This window comes from Lepeophtheirus salmonis, chromosome 3, assembly GCF_016086655.4.
Source record: "Lepeophtheirus salmonis chromosome 3, UVic_Lsal_1.4, whole genome shotgun sequence".
NCBI lineage: Eukaryota > Metazoa > Arthropoda > Copepoda > Siphonostomatoida > Caligidae > Lepeophtheirus > Lepeophtheirus salmonis.
Window position 1 is genome coordinate 23,085,212 of NC_052133.2, and position 23,983 is coordinate 23,109,194.

The 23,983-nt window shown below is 31.7% G+C and overlaps 3 protein-coding genes across 6 annotated transcripts; 2 read left to right on the plus strand and 1 right to left on the minus strand.

Annotated features, from left to right (window-relative positions):
• Positions 1-840: 840 nt before the first annotated feature.
• LOC139904952 (dynein axonemal heavy chain 7-like) lies at positions 841-6,327 on the plus strand. Its single transcript, XM_071887181.1, has 7 exons — positions 841-1,238; positions 2,617-2,839; positions 4,186-4,382; positions 4,441-4,772; positions 4,877-5,182; positions 5,244-5,577; positions 5,657-6,327. Exons 1-7 carry the CDS (start codon positions 899-901, stop codon positions 6,196-6,198), a joined length of 2,274 nt encoding a protein of 757 aa, XP_071743282.1. The 5' UTR covers positions 841-898; the 3' UTR covers positions 6,199-6,327.
• On the plus strand, positions 6,278-17,638 carry LOC121114699 (dynein axonemal heavy chain 7). Its single transcript, XM_040708736.2, has 4 exons — positions 6,278-6,600; positions 7,840-15,579; positions 15,653-15,909; positions 15,982-17,638. The coding sequence occupies exons 1-4, from the start codon at positions 6,420-6,422 to the stop codon at positions 17,461-17,463; spliced, it is 9,660 nt and encodes a 3,219-aa protein (XP_040564670.2). The 5' UTR covers positions 6,278-6,419; the 3' UTR covers positions 17,464-17,638.
• Positions 17,580-23,211, minus strand: LOC121114700 (glycine betaine transporter 1). Of its 4 annotated transcripts, none has more exons than XM_071887180.1 (10): positions 22,970-23,211; positions 21,813-21,974; positions 21,487-21,721; positions 21,207-21,433; positions 20,882-21,147; positions 20,328-20,814; positions 19,970-20,273; positions 18,870-19,229; positions 18,097-18,279; positions 17,580-18,028 (listed from the first exon to the last, which is right to left on the minus strand). In XM_071887180.1, exons 3-10 carry the CDS (start codon positions 21,708-21,710, stop codon positions 17,659-17,661), a joined length of 2,421 nt encoding a protein of 806 aa, XP_071743281.1. In that variant the 5' UTR covers positions 21,711-21,721; positions 21,813-21,974; positions 22,970-23,211; the 3' UTR covers positions 17,580-17,658. The 4 variants fall into 4 exon arrangements, with proteins under 4 accessions (XP_071743281.1, XP_040564674.1, XP_040564671.1 ...); XM_040708740.2 differs by having other exon boundaries at positions 21,487-21,681; positions 22,970-23,179; XM_040708737.2 differs by having other exon boundaries at positions 21,487-21,681; positions 22,833-22,986.
• Positions 23,212-23,983: the final 772 nt, after the last annotated feature.

Genomic DNA, 23,983 nt, shown 5'->3' on the forward strand with positions numbered 1-23,983 from the left:
CAATATTGAATGATATACATTTTTATAGGAATAATATGCTAATTTTACGAAAATAACTTTTTAATTTATTCTCACTGTCTCAAAGTGACCAAGGTTTCCATTGTGGGAAAGTAATTTTTTTTGGATTTCCAGAATTAATAAAATTAAAATTAAATATTTTTTTTTAATAAAACGCAAGTTTGTAAAAGTATCACAAAAAAATGGTATGTTTCATGTAGTCGCCACCAAAGTAATTAAATCGATAATAATAATGTAAGAAGAAAATAAAGTAAGTGCTTTATAAACGTAAAATAAAAATTATTAAATAATGTTTGAAGATACTAAAAGAAAAAGACAACACCTTATAACAAACTGTCATTTTTCTAAGCTTCAAGGCACTTGAGCAACCTTTAAAAGTTTTTCAAAAATGTTCAAAATTTCTTAGCCATCATTTTTTACAAAAGTGCATATTTTAGGCTTGTGAGAGCTCAACATTTAAAAAAAATAGAGTTGAAATGAACCACCCTAATCTTTATAGATTATACAAATATTTGTTCCTTCCACCATATGTTTATGTATGTATCATAAACATGTATCATTTGATCAATAAAAAATCGATTCATTTTTCCGAAAAACTTACAATGGATCTCTTTTGCATAACAAGTTTTTTTTTTTAATTATCAGAGACTTATTATAAAATTTATAACCAAATCTTAAAGTCATTTATAGATTTGCTTATATATAAAAAATATATGAAGATTTTCTTGAAGAAGGGAAGGCATTTTTTTTTCTATGACGGAAATTTGTGTCCATGACAACCAAAAATAAATTAGAAAAGTTTGATTCGGTTTTTATAGTTTTAGTTGCTTAATTCTATACGTTGTTATATGTACTATTAAGAGCTATCTTACTCTTTCAAATGTACGGGGGAATATCTCAATTAGATCTTCCGTATGCTGTTAGATATCGGCTACGATTCAACAAAGACTACAAAGGACCAAATACAGCTCTTGAGTATGAATACAATTCAAACATAAGAGAGAATAAGAAATTCATTCCGGGGATTGACATCCCCAATGTACAAGTGAGGAAAGACTATGATCGACGTTTGAGAGAGAGAAGAAAAAGAAGAAAGGGGATAGAGGATCCTCAAAAAGAAACTGAAAGAACCTTAGAAAAAATAGATGCTAAAATTTTAAAAAATGAACCCATCAAAAGACCAAGACGACAGAGTTATATGGAAATGCTACATTGTGGAGGTATAAATATGATTATATTTTATACACGCTTGTAAAAACATGATATGTTTTGTCTAAATTGTTCTGAAAGCTGTTTAATATTCTTTGATATCTATATTTATCAATTTTGAGAGTTTTAAGGAAATTTATCTGTCCGTTTAAAAAAAAATAAATGATGTAAATGTCCGATTTTCAAAATTGTGGACAATATTTAAATTTTTTTTCCAAAAAAATTTATTTTGGAAAGTTTTGTGAATTTAGCTTTAAATTTTTGATTTTTTAAACAATTTTAATTTTTGGATTTAAAAAAAAATTCAAAAACCAAGCACCTTCCCCCTCCAAAAAAAAAATATATATACGATCCTGCGGACGCCCCTGCTAGGCAGACGCTGTACATGTATCGCATACATCGATTTTTTCAAAAACGGGCTGATAATTTTTCTTGAAACTTTTATAATATATGGAACTTCGCGGACACTTTGCCGAAAACCTTATTACCGAACGGACACTTTCCGAATTACCTCTATGACAAATCGACAAATTCTCGAAAAAAATAATAAAAATATTTGATGATGATTAGTGCTGCAATACAATATAATTATCTATTAGACTATTTCAATGACAAAAACATCATGATAATCTTCATGATCGGCATCCAGAAGTGTCGATCAGGATTTGACCAGTTACATAGGAGCACCAACACATTCTATCTATCCATTCACATCGTCCATTGTATTTCAATCATTAATTGATTGACTCCTTCTATTCTCTAAACATTACAACGGTTCTATTAGCTGTTTAAGCCAACTTTTAAAGCATTTTTATAATGAAATAAATCAATTAACACTTTCCGTTACAAATAATTAAACATTTCATTTTTTTTAAATTGGAGTAACATGATTGGGAATCATAATTACATACTATTGGACTATATGAATCATCATCTAATGTATGTTTCATTTTTTTTTCGGGAAAGTTTCTGTTCGACAAAGTGGCTTTCGGCCATGTGTCTATGCATGAATATATATGTTTATATAAACAGGACTGTTGGATGGTCTCAAGCATTTGAATAAACAATATTTTTTGTGTGATATTTGCAAACTTTCCTAAGACTGTATAGCGTCATCCTCAAAGGAGGAGATTTAAGAAAAGTGTACTTTAAAAAAATGTAGCCTTCAAAATCGTAAATTATCATTATTTTTTGGTGTTCAGAGTCAAAATTTGCTATTTATAATTGTTCAGAACAACTAAAAACCTTGAAGCTATAAAATCAGCTATCATTTTATCGTAGGTTCATTGTGGTAATTGCTAATTAGCACAATAAACAAATTTGTTTTCATCTGTAAAATGACTTTGGACTTATAAAATATGTATTTAATTTTGACACTCTATAACTCAGGTAAAATGCCTATGCCTGGGAAAAGAATGAAGAAGTCTGTTTGCAATAGAGGCGGATCAAGTCGTACAAACTATAAAAGCTATGCAGAATCTAGGAAGAATCGCGAAAAATTTCGCAAGAGGCTAGTTGAAGTCATAATGCACCGTGATGAATGGGATGATGAGGATGCAGATCCTTCGTGGACTGGAGCTCCCCTTACAACAAAGGAAAAAGATTTATTAAGGTGAGTTCAATATATTTATGAATCTGGATTTTTTAAATGAGTATGATTTCTTTAAATTTAAAATATTCTTTATAAACAAACACAGACTATTTTTATGACGTTGATTTGATTAAAATTCTTATTTTAATCAATTAATTTCATGTATGGCTTATATTATCTACAAATTAATTGCCGAATGTAGCAAATTGATAGGCTAAAATGTCAGTTAAGGGTAATATACGGGCCGCAGGGGTGTCTGCAGGATTATATATATATATTTTTTTAGAGGGGGGCTCGGTTTTTGGATTTTTTTAAAATAAAAAAAGTAAAAAAATTCGGATAAAATTAAATTTTTTGAATATAATTTAAAATTGAATTTCTCAAGAAAAGAAAATTTAAAAAATTGAATTTTCTCAAAAAAATATAATTTTAAAAATTGAATTTCTGAAAAAAAAATAATTCAAAAATCCACAGCTATCAACATAAAATATAATTTTTGGAAAAGAATTACAAAAATTAAATTTTATATTTGAATTTTTTGAAAAAAATTCAAATATAAAATTTTTTAACAAAAAGGAAATGTTCCTTAAATTGAGGTGGGCTACAGTGCCTCTAGCCCACCCACGGAAGAAGCTCCTCACGTGGGTCATCATAGCCAATAAACTATAATACTATAATCGTGCACTACTCAAAAAAAAAAACACCCCCATTTTGATAATAAAATTAATTATGATTAAGCTTTCTCTTTATGCAGAAGTCCGTTTAAAAAAAAAAATAAAAGAATTATTCTCAATTGATGAATGCGAAGAAATTCAACATATTTTACGTTTTACCCACGCGTTAATAAAAGTAATTTTGGGTAACCTACTTTAAATAGGAAAAAAAAAAAATCCATATAGCCTATAGTAAATTATATTCCTTACTGTATTGAATGAACCTATATATATAATGTTTTTTTTTACTTAATAACTTTCTTTCTTTGCCAGGAACTTTTTATTTGGTTAATATTTTTTAAAGCATATATTTTTTAATTTTTTTTGGGGGGGGTCCCCCCAAAAAAATAAAATAAAATAAAGGCACTTAAATAAATTACAGCCATTTGACCCCACTTTACCGTATTTATTGTACGTATTATATTTTCTGTAAAGTGACATATTCAAAGATTGTACTCAAACTTTTAGCATTGTATTCTGACCCTCCCCCTAGTCCTGGTTACATTTCTTTAAACCTCTCTTTCTATAAACTACGTACTTTGAATGTACATGGCTCTTACTTTTAACTTTATTAAAAAAAACATCCTTATTATTTAATCATTTCAATTATTATGAACTAATACTATTTTCTCTTAAATTTCAAAATATGTTTAGATATTATTACTACATACACAACGGTATTGACACACGCTATGTTGCATCTATGAGCTCTAAATGGCTAAAACGGATAATGACAATGGTTCCACGAAGATTAATGAAAAACCAAAAAGGAATTAACAACATTCATGCTGAAATTCGAAAAGATTATCTTTTTGCAGTAAAGAAATCCATTGTTGATTTTGTTTTGAAAGGTATTCTTCATTGAGAACTTTCTTTTGTAAGGATAATTCATTCATTTATATTTATAAGAGCCTGAAATCGATGAAGATGAACGCTTTTTAGATGAGGATGATGAAACAGAGTTAACAATTGAGTTGGCCGGAGTCTCGAATGCATGGAAAAAACTATATATTCAGTCTCGAAAGTACCTAAGACTTAATTTGCATCCAATTAGTTCTTGCTTACTTCAGATGCTTAACCTTTGGTATAAATCCTACGACGACTTACTCTGGGTGAATTTAAACATTCTTCACGCTAAATTTGAAATAATGACTTACCAAGATGTTATTTATCAAGAAGTAGAAAGGGTCAAGGGAGAATTAAAGAACAAGTGGCTTAGTTCTGTCCTTGAAATATACAAGGTAAAATTCTACTCTCCCAGATAAGTAAAAATAAATAGATTTCTAATATTTTGTAAAAGTCTATTTACACTTTATATGATAATTAATTAATTACCATTTATTAGACATGCGAAAAGAAAAGAGCACTTCCGACAAATGAAAATCGTCTTAATTCTTTACACGCATGCATGGCTGTTCAAATGACGGAGTCCATTCAACGTTTATGTCTATTGTCCATGAATGAATTCAATGAGTTTATGGTTGAAATCAATGTACTAAATGGTGGTGGCCAAGTACAAGGATCAAAGTGGAGTAAGAAAAAGAAAAGAAAAAAATCTGAATGCTCGGAAGTAACCCGCATCGAGGATTCTGGATTTATTATTCATTTGAAAATGTCCGAGAGTCAAATTATTTTTTATCCAAACTTTCAAGTAATATTAAGATAATTTTTTAAAAGTGCAATAAGACATTTAATAAATTATTTTATTTAAGGACATTGAGCTCGCTCTATTAGAAACGTATGATATTATGCTTCAAGCAACTAATGGAATATCAAGATTTGAGTTTGTGTTAGATCCTCCAGAGGATGATGAAAAACCAGAGTATCTTAAACCCATAATACTTGAAAATATTGTGAAAAATTTCAAATCCAATATAATCCAGATTATAAGGATTCAAAGTCAAAAGCCAAGGGAGTACATCAAGAATTACGACACTTATATGTATTTAATAAATGGACAAGCTGATGAAGATATAAATGATTATGTGAAAGAACCTCATTCGTTCGATGAATTTTCAGAGAAAGTCATTTCCTTTGATAAATTGGGTAATTTACCCTCCCCATGTGTTGCTTTTACCCAATATTAAATATTTACATATATGGTATATAACTTTTTATATTATAGGTAAAACTCTTGAAGAGACACTTCCACCCATAATTACTCTTGGAATATTTGAACTTCATTGTGAGGATTTAATCGTATCAATCCATAGAAAGATTTCCGTTCTAAGAGAAATCATACTCAAAAAAATGTCCAATGATCATCAGCGTCAAAACCATCAACTCTGTGAGCGTTTTGAAAAAATATCCAAAACTGCATTATCTGCTCCCAACAACACTGAAGAGTTGGTTGAATTAAAATCAAAGGTTAATCATATAAAAAATGTTATAATGTTGAATATGGAAAAGGGTTTGAAGGAAGCTGCTCGAAGACTCGTCTTTCTATCTGACTATTTACAATTCACAACTGCTGAAATGAAGTCAAACACTAAAACCTTTCAGTGGCAAGCGAAAATGCCAAAAGTATTTGACGAACATAAGAAAATCATTGGAGAAAAGACACTAGAGTATCAAAAGGCTCTCAAATTACGAAGAGAAAGATTTATTGATGAATTGGAATCTGCTAATCAACAGGTGGATGATTTTTTCGTACGGGGACGTCAATGAACTTGCAAAATATATGAAGAAGGCTCATGCCTTGAGTGAAAAGTTACAATTATGTCAGGAAAAAACGGAAAAATTCAACATGGAGGAGAAGGCTTTTGATTGGGAAGTGACTCATTATCCTCTGCTTAAAGCCACAATTAATAAACTGAATCCATTCTATCGCTTATATGAAACTTCAATGGAATTTATGAACAAACAAAAAAACTTGGTATGAATGCCCCATGGGAACACATGACCCAGCAGATATTGAGACCGAGGTTGAAAGTTCGTGGAAATTAGTATCACAATTGGAAAATGAGTTTAGTGACATTCCAGCAGCTAAAGAATTGGTTGTAAATGTCTGTGAAAAAATAGCAGAGTTTAAAGATAAGATGCCAATTATCAAAACCCTAGGAAATTTAGGTTTGATTCTTATAACTGAAGGCTAATTACAATATGCAACATAATTTTCGCCCACTGGTTGAAAAATACGTTTGTTATTATTTTCTTATTTAAGCCGAAAAACACGGAAAAGACCCTCAAAGCCTTCAAGTGACACAGGTTTGGCCTTTATAAAAAGTAAAGTATTAGTGTAAAAATTCAATTCAGAGACATATTTCGACGTAAAAGAACTATATAGATTAAAATAAAGTTTTAAATAAATTCATAAAAAAATTGTAGCATATGAAATTTATATTCAATTTCAGAGCTTTTTTCAAGCAACCTTACATTGCTTATTTATTGAATATTCCATAAGATAATTGAAAGATAAAGTAAAAAAAAATTAATTAAAATCGATCTTTTCTTTTACATCAAATCTTTTTAAGTTTTAATAATAAGCCTATTCTTTAGTATTAACTATAATATCAAACAAATAAAAAATATTAACTTACAAAAAGATCCGTTATTCTAGTTGCTTTTTGTATGATTAGACACATTTTTTTATGAATTTTATCAAGATAACATTATAAGTCATTAATTTGGCATATGCAAAAAAGGTTTTATACATTGATTTTAATAGTTTTTTCACGTCAAATCTGAATCGAAATTATACTCTAAAAACGTGATTTTTTAACGAGTTCTAAAAGGCAAACTTTTCTCGGTTCAAGGCTTTAATGGTCATTTTTGTGTTTTACGGCTTAAATAACAATAATAAATTAAATATTAACCAGCAGGCGTTACTAGACATGAATTGTGTTGTTTTATGATTAGAGATGGGATATGTGTAAAAAAATAAAAATAAGTATAGCGATTAGAAAAGGAAAAACGGTTGATCCGTGTGCTTTTCTTCATTATTTAATAGGTCGTAGGTGTGTTAACATCTCCCTCTAAAAGAAGAATTCTTGCCTACTTTTGGTATAAATTGTTTTTCAAATGCATAATAAAATAAATATATATAATTATGATATTACCCCTGTTATACTTTTAATTAAATATGACATTAATACAGTAGTCTTAGTTAATGTCTGTTATTTTAAATGTAGGAGGTTCTCTTTTCTACAGCAATAATTCATTTTCCCCCAAAAATCCTTTAACAAGTAGCTGATATTAACAATAGTCTTTAAGTTTTTACCATATGTCTCGCTCCCGCCTTCTCCTCGCACTCTTACACAAATCCCATCTCTATTAATTATATAAAAATTGTACATAATATTATTTTAGGTTTTCGGGATCGTCATTGGGAGATTGTATCAAATACAGTTGGGTTTCCTGTGAGTGGAGGATCCAACCTCTTTGAAGTACTGGATATGGGTCTGGATGAATTTGTTCATAAATTTGGAAAGATCAGTGATGCAGCCACTAAGGAATTTAATTTAGAAAAATCCATGAAAAAAATGGTTGAAGAATGGTCTGACATGGAATTTAGTATCACACCCTATGGAGATACATTCACTCTTTCATCTACAGATGGTATTCAAGTTCTCTTAGACGATCATATTGTGAAAACTCAAACGATGCGAGGATCTCCGTACATCAAACCTTTTGAAGAGCAAATTGGAAAGTGGGAGGAAAGGCTTCTTGTTTTACAAGAAATTATGGATGAATGGCTTAAAGTACAGGGTATATGGCTTTATTTGGAGCCAATATTTAGCTATCCTGATATAATGGCACAAATGCCAGAGGAAGGTAGAAGATTCACAACTGTTGACAAAAATTGGAGAGACATAATGAAGGCTGCAACTGTTGACAAGCACGTTCTTGTTGTTGTTGAAATCGATAGAATTTTAGAAAAACTAAAAAAATCAAATGAACTTTTGGATCTTATTGGAAAAGGACTCAATGATTACTTGGAAAGGAAGAGACTCTGTTTTCCAAGATTTTTTTTCTTATCAAATTCAGAGCTATTGGAAATCCTATCGGAAACAAAGGACCCCACAAGAGTTAAACCTCATCTTAAAAAATGTTTTGAAGGGATTGCAAGCTTGGACTTTGATTCAGATTTAGAAGTAACAAATATAAAATCGGAATTTGGGGAAATCATTCCACTAATAAAGGCCATTAGTACCGTCAAAGCTCGGGGTCAGGTAGATAAATGGTTGGTTGAACTCGAAATTCAAATGAAGGAAAGTCTCAAAGCAAAAATGATGCAGTCTGTGAAAAATTATTCAATTGATAATATTGAGGATCATTTGAATGATTTTCCTTCTCAAGCACTATCATGTGTAAATTATATATTTTGGACCTCTGAAATTCATAATGCAATCGATAACTCCTCATTAAAAGAGATATCAAATCAAAACGAGGACTTTATTCTTAAATTATCAGATATGATACTCTCCTTAGGAGCCTCCAGTATAACAAGCAGAGAGACCTTTTTAAAAAATATTATTTTAGCTCAAGGATATTTTCGTGGAATTATAGATGACTTGAATAAAAATGGTGGAGGATCTGAAGATTTCTGCTGGCTCTCTCGACTAAGGTATTATTGGATAAATGAGGATGTGGAACTTCATATGGCATATTCAAAGATTAAATACGGATATGAATATTTAAGTCAGTACTCAAAGTTGGTTATGATTCCACTAACTGAAAAGTGTTATCGAATTTTGTTAATGGCGTTGGATTTGCATCAAGGAGGCATTGTTTCAGGAGATACTGCTACAGGCAAGACTGAAACAATTAAGGATTTATCCAAAGCAGTAGCAAAACAATGTGTTGGATTCAATTGCTCTGAAGACCTACATTACAAGGCTTTCGCCAAATTTTTAAAAGGCTTGGCTTCTTGTGGTGCATGGTCTTGTTTCGACGAATTCCATAGAATAGAGACTCAGGTATTATCTGTAATAGCCCAACAGATACATATCATTCAACGATCAATTCATTTAAATCAAACTTCAATTTATTTTGAAGGCCTTGATATTAAAATTAATCCCCAGTGTGCAATATTTGTAACTACTGACTCTTTACAAACTCTCAATAATTCAATTCCATATAATGTTCGAAGCTTGTTTCGTCCTGTAGCTATGGCTAGTCCTGATGGGGCCATGATTGCAGAGCTGACTCTCTTGTCACATGGTTTTAAAGAAACTAAAATAGTTTCAAGTAAAATAGCTTCTATGGTAGAACTCTGTGATGGTCTTCTATCTTCACAACCACATTACGAATTTGGTTTGAGGTCATTTATTTCTATTCTAAGATCTGCTGGTACTTTAAAGAAAACATCTCCTCTAGAGGATGAAAACATTATTATATGTAAAGCAATTCACACCGTCAAGTATTGCGAACTATTACCTCAAGATCAAGAGATGTTTAAAAACATATTGTTTCATTTGTTTGGACTATGTCCTCCAGATCCAATTCCAGACGATGTTTTAAAAAAAGCAATTATTGACCAATGCCAAAAACATAATCTTGAGAGTACTCCTTACTTTTTGTCTAAAGTTCAGCAACTTTATGATATGATGGATCTATGTGATGGAGTTATGTTATTGGGTGGGTCTTTTGGTGGTAAAACATTGGCTTGTAAAATTTTAGCAAGTGGTCTTAATACTGTCTCTGGAAAGTCCCCTCACATGGTTGTTGTGAATCCAAAAGCTATAAAGATTGATCAAATGTACGGATATTTCGATAATGATGAATGGGTTGATGGAATCCTGGCAAAAAACTTTCGTCAATTTACCTCATTACCTTCAAGTGAAAGAAAATGGCTCATATTTGATGGCCCCATCGATTCATCTTGGATTGAAAACATGAATACTGTTTTGGATGAAACTAAAAAATTATGTTTGATGTCTGGGGAGATTATACGACTTCCTCCAAATACAAATTTGATATTTGAGGCTCAAGATGTCGAAACAGCTGCTCCTGCAACTATTAGCCGCTGCGGTGTGTTATACATGGATCCACATATGTTGGACTGGAACTTAATAGTCAAGAATTGGATCAAAAAATTCCCATCATTCATAACGGATCATGTCAAGGACTATTTGAAACACTTGTTCCTACGTTTTTGTAAGCCCAGTCTCAAAATTGCCAAAAAAAGTACAGGAGTCAAAACAACAGACCATCATCTTATTCAAAGCCTCATCAATATCTTTGATTGCTATCTCAATAAACTTATTGAGAGTTCCGAACTAAAGGGGAAATCAGACAATGAGCTAATTCCAGTATTTGAAGGAATTTTTTACTTCTCTTGCATTTGGTCTATCGGTGGAATTTGCCATGAGGATGGGAAAAAGAAATTTAATAGTGAGTTTAAAAAGATTATGTACAATGAAAATAATGAGGCCTTGAATCTCAGCGATAATGTTATTAATGAAGAAAACTTTTCTTCTTGGGAACCCACTTTTCCACTACCCAGGGAAGATCAGAAAACTGTATTTGATTTCAAATTGATTGTTGGAACGAAGCCAGAGTGGCAAAAATGGGATGTAGAGGTTTCAAATATTTCTCTTCCTAGGGATATCTACGCATGTCAGCTCAATATTTCAACTTGTGAAACCGTTAAATACAACCATTTAATGAACATGTTGGTAGAGAATTCTAAACCATTTCTTTTGATTGGGAGTTCTGGTACTGGCAAGTCCTCTTATGTAAAAAACATGCTTCATAATAAGTTGGATCCAGATAAATTTTCTTATATTGAGCTATATTTCACTAGTGTTTCATCACCTACAGTGACTCAGAGTCTGGTCATGTCAAAATTGGACAAGAGAAGAAAGGGTGTTTATGGGCCAGCACTAGGGAAAAAGTTTCTTATATTTGTTGACGATATCAATTCTCCTCAAGTAGATGAGGTTGGCTCTCAGCCACCGATTGAGCTACTTCGACAACTATTAGATAGAAAAGTTTGGTATGATTTAAAAGAACTTAGTCCTATTAAGCTAGTAGATATGATAATTATTGGGGCAATGAGACTACCAATCGCAGGAGTACAAGGACTTCCTACAAGATTTTTTCGTCACTTCAATACTATACATATGGATTTATTTTCAGACGAAACTATTAGAAGTATTTTTAGTAGAATAGTGCTATGGCATCTGGATACTAAAGGGTTTTCAAAGGAATTTGATCCATGCATTAATCAAGTGATCAATGCTACGCTAGGTGTTCATAAATTTGTTGTGAGTGAACTCCTTCCAACGCCTAAGCATTCACATTATCTATTCTCTCTCAAAGAATTCAGTCGAGTTATTTGTGGAGTTCTCTTATCTGTTCCTGAGACTATGACAGATTTGTTATGCATGAAACGTTTATGGGTTCATGAAATTTTGAGAGTTTACTATGACCGCTTAGTTCATACGAAGGACAGGGACATTTTCTTAAATTGCGTAAAGGCCGAAACTAGAAAAAATCTAATGATTGATTTTGATGAATTATTTGGTGAGTTAAAATCCACAGAAGCAACAGTCACAGAGAATGATTTGAGAAAATTGATGTTCTGTGACTTTGGGGATTCTAAAAATAGTGAAGAAGATAAATTTTATAAATCAGTTACAGACATAGATCATATTCGTAGAGTTTCTGAAGATCTTCTCGATAAATACAATCAAATAAGTAGGAAGCCAATGGATTTGGTTTTATTTGACTTTGCCCTGGAACATTTATGTCGAATATCAAGAGTTCTTAAACAACCAGAGAGTCACATGATATTTATTGGCCTAGGAGGCTCAGGAAGACAGTCATTATCAAGACTAGCTGCACACATTTCTGGCTTTGAATTCCATCAAATTGAGCTGGGAAAAGATGACGAACTATACAAATGGAAATCAGAGTTGAAAACTGTTTTGAAGAAAACATCCCTTAAATTGGAACCTTCGATACTTTTTTTATATGATTCTCAAATTTTAGTGAATGAGTATTTGGAGGACATAAATAATATACTTTTATCTGGAGAAGTACCTAATTTATTCTCACTTGAGGAAAAGTTGGAAATTGTGGAAAATATGAAAAATTTGGAAAAAGATATGGATAAATCTATGCATACAGATGGATCCCTCCAGGCCTTGTTTTCTCTCTTCGTAAAGCGTATTAAAGAAAATATGCACATCATTTTTGCCATGAGTCCAACTTCAAATTCATTTAGGAGAAATTTAGTCCGATTTCCTGCTTTAATGGATCGATGCACCATCAATTGGTTTCATCAATGGCCGAATGATGCTCTTAATTTTGTTTCAAATAAATTTTTAATGGGAATTGATTTCCGACCTGGTGAACTCAAAAGCTGTGTGTCTTTATGTGAATTTTTTCACAATTCAAGCATAAAACTTTCAAAGAAAATGTCCGGTAAAGTTTTTAATTATGTTACCCCAGCTTCATATTTGGAACTCAATTTGATGTTTAAAAAACATCTTCGTGAGCATAGAAAAAAGGTTTGTGAAACTCAAAAAAAATATGAAATTTCTCTTGAAAAGTTAAAAGGAGCTGAAAGTCAGGTATCCGTCATGCAAACTGAAATGAATGCAATTCAACCTAAGCTTGTAGTTGCATCTAAAGATGTTGATGAAGTTTTATCCATTGTGGATAAGGAACAGTATGAAGTAACAGAGCAGGATAAAATATTGAAAAGTGAAGAATCTATTGTAAATGAGAAGAAAAAATTAGCGGATACCATAAGAAGCGACTGTGAGTCCGAGTTAGCAGAGGTAACCTCTTTTGTTGAAGCTTCACTTGAAATGATATCCTCTTTGTCTCAATCCGAATTATCATCCATCAGAGGAATGAAAGGTCCTACAATAAGTCTCAAACTAAACACAGAGGCACTATGCTGCTTGAAAGGAATTAAGTCGGATAAAATTCCAGATCCTTCTGGAGTTGTAGGCAAAATGATCGATGATTTTTGGGGTCCAACAAAACGATTACTTGCGGATCCAAAGTTTCTTGAAAGTTTCTATTCTTTTGATAAAGATAACCTTAACCCAAAAGTAATGAAAATTATTCGTGAAAAATACTTGTCACAACAAGATATGAACCCAGACAAGTCCAAAAGTTCTGTTACAGCTGCCGATTTGGTTAGTAGAGCAATGTTTAGATGGATACAATCCCTTGATATGTATGAAAAAGTAGCAAGAAATATTGCTCCTAAAAGAGAAACATTAACAAAAGCTGACACTGACTTTCAGGAATCTCTTGAAAATCTTACCGGGAAAAAAGAGATATTAAGAAGATCGCAAGAAAAGTTAAAAATAATCATGAATGATTTGCAGGAAAAAAAGCAGCGAAAAGCAGAATTAGAAAATGAAGTGGAGCTTTGCAGTCGTAAATTAGAAAGAGCTGAACAGTTAATTACTGGATTTGGAAATGAGCGGGAAAATTGGAGTAACAAAGCTCAATTTCTAAGTGCTAAATATTTCCAATTAACAGGAGATATTCTATTATCTGTAGGAATCATTGCTTATTTGGGGCCATTTTTCCAGGAAATAAGAGACGAACAAATTCAACTTTGGCAGAAAAAGGCAAAGGAGCTAAATATTACATTCTCAGAGGATTTCAGCTTGCAGAAAATATTGGGTGATTCAATTCAAGTTCAAACATGGTATATGAGTGGACTTCTTCAAGATAAAGTATCAACAGATAATGGAATCATAATGAATACAGTGGAAAGGTGGCCCATGATGATCGATCCTCAAGACATTGCAAACCGTTGGATTAAGTCCATGGAGAAACACAATAACTTAAATGTTATTAAACAATCGGACAAAGACTTTATACGAACACTCGAAAGTTGCATTCAATTTGGATCACCTGTTTTACTTGAGAACATAGGGGATACATTGGATCCCGTTCTTGAGCCCCTTCTTCAAAAACAGACTTTTCAACAAGGGGGATCTGTGTGTATTAAATTAGGTGAATCAACGATTGAATACTCAAAGTCATTTAAAATGTACATTACTACACGCTATAATAATCCCCATTTCCCTCCTGAAATAAGTTCCAAAATATCCTTAATAAATTTTGCAATAACAACAAGTGGTCTAATTGATCAACTCCTCGGGGTTATCATAGCCAGAGAACGACCGGAATTAGAAGAAGAAAGAAGTCAGGTTATCATTCAAATAAATGATAATCATAAAAATATAGTTGATATACAAAATAAGATACTGGATATTTTGTTCAGTAGTAAAGGAAATATACTTGAGGATGAAAACGCCATTAAAACTTTAAGTTCTTCCAAGTTACTCGCCAATGAAATATCTGAAAAGCAGAGTACAAGCCAGTCAAATAAGGAAAGAATTGAGGAAAATAGAAATGAGTATTTGGACTTAGCCAAATATGCAGTTACTCTATTTTTTACAAGTATTAGCTTATCGAATATAAACACAATGTATCAATTCAGCTCAACTTGGTTTATCAATATATTTTGTACGTCTATTGATTTAGCTGATAAGTCTGATGAATTGGGTGAAAGATTACTCAATATTAAAAACCACTTCTTAAAAAATTTGTATATCAATACCTCTAGAGGTCTGTTTGAAGTTGATAAAGTTTTGTACTCATTTCTTTTGGTTGCTAACCTGAATCCTGATCCTGGTTTCAAAGATTCTAACATGTGGAAAACCTTCCTTTTAAATGGATATAATATGAAAGAAAGAGAGGACCATTTTCCAGCCTCTTCCACATTATTAAATGAAGACTTGAGATGTAAATTAACAACATTATATAAAACCCTTAAGTATGATATAGACAGTGTATCAGAAGAAATGACTTCATTTTTTAATAGTCTTTGGATCTCTCAAGATCCAACGTCAATAACTTCCTCCAAATACGATAATCCGTTCGAATCTCTCACCATAACATCATATATTCGACCAGATAAAACCCTTTCTTCTATTCGAAAATATGTTGTTGATCTACTTGGACCAACTTTTTTGTCACAAGAGCAGACGGATATTGGAAAATCATATGCTGAATCAACTCATGCGACCCCCATTATTTTCATTCTTGGAGATGATGTTGATCCTAGTAGGTGTATTACATATAGCATACTTCAATACTTTCTAATATATATATTTTTTTTCTCATTTACATTTTATAGCAAATATAATTTACAAATTTGCGGATAGTATGGGATATGGTGGAAAGAAATTACGGATCATTTCAATGGGGAAAGGCTTAGAGGAAAAAGCTGAGGAAACAATTAAAGAAAGCGTTCTAACTGGATCTTGGGTAGTCTTAATGAACTGCCATTTAATTCCTGAGTGGATGGATGACCTGGAATATATTTGTGAAGGTTTAAATAAGGAAAGTACCAATACAGATTTTCGTCTTTGGATATCTACTCGTCCAATTAAGGTAATGTATTTCAATTCATAACGTTATAAATTGTAATATACCTACATATATAAATACAAATTTGTTTTTCAGAGTTTTTCGGTGCCAACACTTCAAATAAGTGTTAAAATAGCTTTAGAAGAGTCATCCAATTTAAAATTGAACATCATTCGATATATATTATCAGATAATTCCGTTAGAAAAGTATTTGATAATTCATCAATAACTTACAAAAAGTTAGTTTTCATTTTGGCCATCATTCACGCAGCACTCAATGAACGACGAATATATAGCCAATGTGGATGGAATGGAAATTACATATTTGGAGAGCAGGATGTCGAGCTCTGTAAATTCCATTTAGAATCAGTGTATCAATCATCTACAGAAGAAATTAGTGGATCAGCTTTAAGTACATTACAATATCTTATTTCTGCATGTTCATATGGAGGAAGAATGGAGGACGAATGGGATCAACGAACTCTAGATACATTTATTCATTCCATATTGCAGATCGATATACTGCAATTAATCAATGATTTAGATATTAGTGGTATTTATCACCTAAAAGACTTGTCGGACTTTAAAACCACAGAGTCCTACATAATGAATCTTCCAACTGAGACTAATCATAACATTCTTAGAATGGGCGAGGCAACTCATTATCTAAAAAATGTTTTAGAAGGGGAAACCTTTCTTCATAAATTAAGACTTACACAAAGAGAAGAAGCTAAGATTCCAGAGTCAAATAAGAAAATGGAAGATAAGGAAGACGAATTTATAAAGATGAGGCAGACTATGTCAAAAATATTAAACTTATTACCCGAGGAATTTGAAACCACAGAGAATAATTCCTTTTCAGAAGATAAAATATTGAACATTGTCCTTGATCAGGAGCTTCAAAAATATAACGATCTACTTGATACCATGAAAGAAAGTTTAGAATCTGCCATTATGAGTATTGATGGCCGTGGTATCATGACCAAAGAAATACAAGAATTACTTGAATTTATAAAAAATGATGAAATACCGAGTATTTGGATGAATATGGCATACCCAATATTGGAGAGTATGTCGGGTTTTTTAGAGGATTTAAGACTTCGAACAGCATTTTTACTCAACTGGCAAACTCACGGTCCCCCAAAAGTATATTGGTTAACAGCTCTTTTTGAACCTGGAGATTTCTTCATCGCCATTCTTTATTTGCATAGTCTTAAAATGGGAATTCCTTTCCATGAATTAACTTTAGAATGTAAGTTTGATCAAAATGCGGATGAGGGAATACTTGTAAAAGACCTTTACTTAGTTGGAGCACATTGGAATGATGAAAAGTCATGCATAACGGATTCGGATCGTCAGAATATTTATTGCAAAATGCCAGTTTTTAGAGTTGTGCCAGTTTCCTTTGATGATCTTGATGACAATTCTAAAACAGTAAACATTCCCATGTTCCAGAACTCTGAAAAATCCGGCGAAGATAACTTTGTAATTGATCTCAATCTTCCGTCGGAACACTCTGAAGAGGAATGCATACTCAAAGGAGTTGCTATATTGTGTCAAAAGCCATTAGATTGTTAATAAATACCTATACCTACTATAATATAATATTATAGTAGGTGTTTGTATGTTTGTCCGTGGATTATCAAGTTTCAAATTCTTAGTATGTCAATAATAAAATTTATAATACGGGTGCATCCTAGTAATATTATATTTGTATCAGCATTGAAGTTGTAAATAAATTATAATTCCTAAATACATTTATATTTATTCATGTCATAAATTTGTGTTTGAAAATGAAGGATTAGAAACTCCTTTTTGTTGTTTGATATCCGCATTTGATTTTAGTTTATCACTTGATGGAAAAATAGGTTGGAGAAATTCATATCTCAATTGAAGGGAAACGCTTGGGTACATAAATAAGCATGCAAAAAAGTCTTCTGCAGCATTTCCTTCTTCAATTTTTAGAGTGTCCCTTGCTTTCATTCGCAAAACCGTCAAGTAAACTACGAAGCAAAGATAAAACCATAAACTTAGAGCTAATGAACCAGTAAAAAATGTTCCCGTGATGAGAAAAATAGCAGTTAAACTGAGGAAAGTCAGAACAATTGCTTGATGTATAATAGGTATTGAATATTCAAATAAACTGAAAGAAAAATGTGCATATAAATATTGTAGATATGAAATGTACAAAATAATGTAAGTAAATCTTACATTGAAGCAGTGGACCCAATAGTAAACGGTGCCATAAAGATCTCCATCAAACATTCAACAAACAATAAAGCCATTCTTGGAAAGTTCCATTCAACATATGGAATCGTAAAAAAAGGATCAAACAAACTCACTCTGAATTTTGGACCTCTAATATCCAAATCACCCATTACCATTTTGACATACCTGAAAAGATTATATATTTTCATTGTAGTGTGTGAATATAATGCGTTGGGGGAAAAGTAATTTCGTAAAAGACCGTCATGTTAGCAGTTGTAGCATCATCCAAGAGCTAAACATAGATCCTAAAACCGTTTTGAACCATTTGCAGAAGGCTGGCTACAAAAAGAAACTCAAATAGGAGATGAATTGTATTTCATCAAGACATCGCCAACCCTCGCACCTCTTTAATGACGCCCCAGAATCTCCGGGAGCTCAAACGGGAAGTTCTTATGCATCCACAATACTATACGGACTTGGTAATAAGTGACTACTGCCTGTTCCTGTCAATCACCAACACGTTTGGGGTACAAATTTGGCTTTAATAGAGGCATGTGAAAAATTGTTTGTCCAAGTTTGATGTCAATAAGGGCTTCTAAGAGAAGGAATGATGAAGTTGGTTTCTCGTTGGCAACAATTATCAAACAGAACGAGGCATACTTATCTTAAATCGGATGATGATAACACTTCTTATAAAGTATTGAAATAAAGTGAATAATACGAAATTACTTCTTCCCCCAACCTAATATATGTTGAAGATATTATTTTGGATTTACCTCCAAAGTGAAACACAAAGTAAACAGACTACAAATGTGTATGGTAACCCGGAAATAAGTCCAGCTGACTGAAGCATCTTAAGAGGCTTATCTGAATTGCTAGCAATAATCAGGGCAGTTGCTGTAGCTCCTTCCATAAACGCCCAGAAAACACGTTGAATTCTTGGGGGATCAGGATCTCCATTTGATGTCAAACAATCAATAACCAAGGATCCAGAATCCGAAGATGTCACAAAATAAAGCACAATGCCCAATAAAGAAATAATACAGAAAGTGTAACCAATGTCTCCAAAAGATCTCATTACATCAAACCAAAGTTTCTCAATTTTTACATGTTTCCCTTTTAAGGCACATGATAATCTATAATTAAAATATTACATACATAAGCATATTAAAAAACAATTATTCAATGGACCTATGAAGGAAATGAAAAACCAGAAATGTATGATACTACTAAGTATTTGAAAATGTTGGAATCCTGCCTTTTGAATATTATTTGTTAACTAATATAAGACATATTTTTACAGACAACAATAAAACAAAAAATACACATTCATATTTAGAAAGTTCCATGTCTTTCAATATTTTTTGGCAGAGTTTTGACCATTCAAAAATGAAAAAAGGTCAAAATGAAGTTTGTGAAGCACTTAGTAAACCTGTTTTTTTTTTTGGTTTTTTTTTTCCAAGGCTAAATTTATAATGATTAGTGTTCGTACTATCATTCGTCTGTTTATTAATGTCTCATGTAAATAAGTTTACATTTGTTTACCTTAAGATTTTTTGCACTTTTAAAAGGTGCCCTGACTTTTTTTTTTTTTAATAAACGCTACCTTTGACCCTAATTTACAGAAATTAAATTATGGCCTTACATTTCCTATTAAAATGTAAGATCCTTGAGACGTGTTCCTTGTATCTACATACTGGTTGAGTTACTCATAATAGTACGTACGCATAAAATAGCATTTTAACTGTAAAATTATTACTTAAACTTACTTAGAAGTGTAATTGTAATTTGATCAAGTAGGTAATAAAGTATTTTAGAATGATATTCATATGTACTATTAGAACTACTCATCTCAATATTGAAGGCAAAAATGTACCTTGAATAGCGTCTATCCAAACTTGCTCTAGCAAAATCATCCCCTAGCATTTGATACTCATAGATAAGGTCTCCATATGTGCCGTTTTTCTCTTTCATAAGTTTTAGATATGACGATGAACATGATCCACAACCTGTTTCTCCACCACAAAGAAAGTCTGATTGATTGGAATCAATGTAAACGTTCCAACGAGATGATTCATTTATGATTCTTGTAATTTCACTTCTACTAAAAAAACCACTGGAACTATCTTTGTCTAAACAACAATAGCCTTTCGCTGCTGATGTCCTTTCCAAGAGAAGACCTTAGTAAAATCAATTACACATATTTCTTTTTGGAAAGTTATTTGATTAGTTACCATTCCCTCCAAAGATAACGAGCCATAAAAAGGAATACAAGACGGGAGCGGTTAACGTTCCATTAATGAACTCCTTTAATGTTCTCCCTCTAGAAATTTTTGCAATAAACATTCCAACAAAAGGACACCAAGAAATCCACCAACCCCAATAAAACATTGTCCAATTATCCATCCAAGATGCAACATCGGATTGTTCGGGAGGGTTGACGGATGGTAACAGTCGATCTCTATCTTGAAGACCTCCATTTTCGCCAGATTGTTCGAATGCATCACATTGAAATCCTATTTGAATAATGTATTGAAAATAATAACCGATTGATTGCACAAGAAGATTCAATATGAACATAGGTTTTATTTGAACGAGTGCTATGACCATTAAAAAAACTCCAAGTAGAAAACAAACTTCAGATAGTCTTCGAATTCCCATACCAACGCCTGAGACTGTTGAAATTGTTGCAATTGCTGTAACAATCCAAATTATGATTACCTAGTAAAAAAATCATTATTAGAATATTATTTTAGTCCATTCATAAAACGAAATTTATTTTCAATACCTCTGCCAAATATCCCTCCATTCCGGTACCACCAACGATTTCCAGGCCCTCTTTGAGTTGCTTAGTTCCCAATCCCAGACTTGTACATACTCCAAAGAGTGTTGTCAAAACAGATATTGTATCTATCAAATCACCAATCCATCCAAAGATTTTGTCGCCAATCAAGGGATAAAAGCAAGATTTCATCGTCATAGGGAGCCCTTCTCGATAAGAAACGAGCCCCAAGAGCATTCCAACCAAACAATAAACTATCCATCCGTGAACTCCTATTCAATATTATACGAATGTATAAACTTATATATAGACATTTTTTCAAATCACTCACCCCAATGATATAAGGTAACATTAATAGCATTTTGAGCCAATTCATTATCCTGCATCGCACGATCTGCGTAGTAACGGCTTGGAGATGTGTAGTGATACACGGGCTCAGCAACTCCATAAAAAAATAGTCCTGTTCCTATTCCACATGCAAATAACATCATAAACCATGTTGCATCGTTATATTCAGGCTTCTCATCATCACGCCCAAGTTTAATCTTCGAATATTTGCTATCAATAACAGTTTAATTGAGGTTCAAATACAAATATTTGAAATGAAATACCTAAAGTATAATACAATTGCAAAAATAGCCCAAATATCTTGAGACCCAATATATAACCATGTAAAATTGGCCACAATCCATGTCTTTGCATCATCAAATGGAAGCTTGTCCGGATCAACCATTATACAAATGATAACAAACACCCATATTAGAATAATTGAAGCCCCGAAACAATTGGATTGAATCGAATTTGACCTAACAACGGAGGAGAGAACTTTAGCCATAGACTTTGATCCTGAATAAATTGATTTGTTATTAAGCGAAATAAAACATATTATTTATGTGTAAGTATTCTATGTTCATTAACAATATTAAACAATCCCTACCTCAATGACACCATAGCTATATGTTTTTTGTTTGGGCTCTTCATCGATATAGGGATTCAAAGGGATATCTCCATCTACATTGTCAAAAGATTGAATTGTAGGTCGGTCCTCTAGCTTGAGTTTTATGCTCATGTTGTCCAATACTTCATGTAAAAATCCACTCTAAAAGTATTTATTTAGAAAACATAAATATTAAAAATCCACTCTAAAAGTATTTATTTAGAAAACATAAATATTAAAATTCCACTCGTATGCAAAGACAGTCTTTAAAAATTAAATTACAATCCATATCTGTTGTCACTATACAAATATTACAAGTGAGAATGGTTTGTTAACCAACTTTTTTCGAATTTCGAGCTCGTCAAGTTCCGTAAAGTTGTCATTCGGTAAAAAAATAACCAAAGCAAAATTTCAATGCTCTATGACGTCATTTTTAGGTAGAACATATTCATGAATTTTGAAAAAAGGCAAAACTTCTTAATTTAGTCAATAAATATTCTTAAAATAGAGTTTTATTCTTTATTTTGCATAAAATTACTTTCACATACATTTTTCTATCCTATAAAAAACATGAATAAAATTTTTTTCTGAAGTTACACCATGGAGCAAAAAAAGATAACAACGTAAGGAAACATATATTTTGATTATTCCTTTCTGATTTGTTAAAAAAAGATTATCAAACCTTCCTTATTTTATTCTCTCTCATTGTTCCATATGATGACAAAAAACTGTATTCATATTTTTTATAGGTTAGAAAAATATTTACACTACAATATATACACTAGTCGTAATCGAAATTCGAAAAAAGATGACAAACAAACTTACATACTATAATTTTTTTTTAAAACCAGATGGACTAAGTAGTACGCTTTTAGAGTTATTAACGTAGACAAAAACAAACTTGACTACTTCTTATGTTTAGTAAAAAAAGTAGAGATATCAATGAGGAATATAAGTAGATGTTAAAAATTAATTCAACAAACAGTTATAACAGTTGATACGACAGTAGGTTACACTTACATAGGTTTTAATTGATATATTTTTTCAGGGCAAATTCATAAACGTAAGGTATATAGGAACTTTAACTATAATAACTACTAATTTTCGTTTTTACTTCGGTCCGAGTATTTATATGTACATACAGTATAAATATTCACCTGTGTTTTTTTTCACTGCCTGTACTACCTATAGGCTATTGGCTGGCATTACTACAACTACACTTTGTCCTCCCATTACATGATCACTTTTTACTATTCATTTTTCAAAGGATCTGTCATTCGTTCTAAGACGTAGTTTTGAGAATGCATTTACAATATTAATACTATATATTATTATGTATCCCCCCCTAAAAGCCATAGAGGGAAACTGAAGTTCAAAATATGTTCACCTACCTGTGTATGTCGGTATATATAAATGTATCCTTGGTTTAGATTGTTTTGTATACAAGTGTTTTTACGTATAATTTTTTAGGCGTGTGATGAAATAGGAAGAAAAGGTATTCACGGGGAAATTCCGTGATTAAAGTATTCAACCGTAATTATAAATATTTATAATGACGTATATTATATGTACAATTGTAGAAAATACATTGACAAGAAGCGATATCAATTATCATATATATAATGAAGGACACATTTTATGTTTATGAATTAAGGGATCTTTTTGAATAATATAGTATAGTCATTTACCTATACACAGTACACGCTCTAAAGTACAAAATAGAAGCTCCATATGAATCCTAATTACAACTACATCTATATAATTAGAGCAAGTTTTGTCGGTCTGTGTGTATTAAAAATAGTAACGGGGTGAACTGTATATAGTGCACCCTGATGTATAGAATACACATATTTTGAACTAATAAATAACAATGTAGTCGTATTAATGAAATATTGCAAGAGAGTACATTTATACAAAGAGAACTGTTTGTGTTTGTTATTGCTTTCTTATGTCATATAAATGATATGAATTTTCGATTTCAGGAACAAATGCCATGAGAAAAAAAGGAAAAGTGTGTAAGTGGAAAAGATGGCAAGATCCTTTTAAACTGACATAATACCTATCACAAATATAATATATATTATTACAAAAAAATAAACAAATACACCAGCGGAAATTTCCAATGGAAAAAGTCATAATCACTTAATTCTCCGTTATCAATTATAATATCA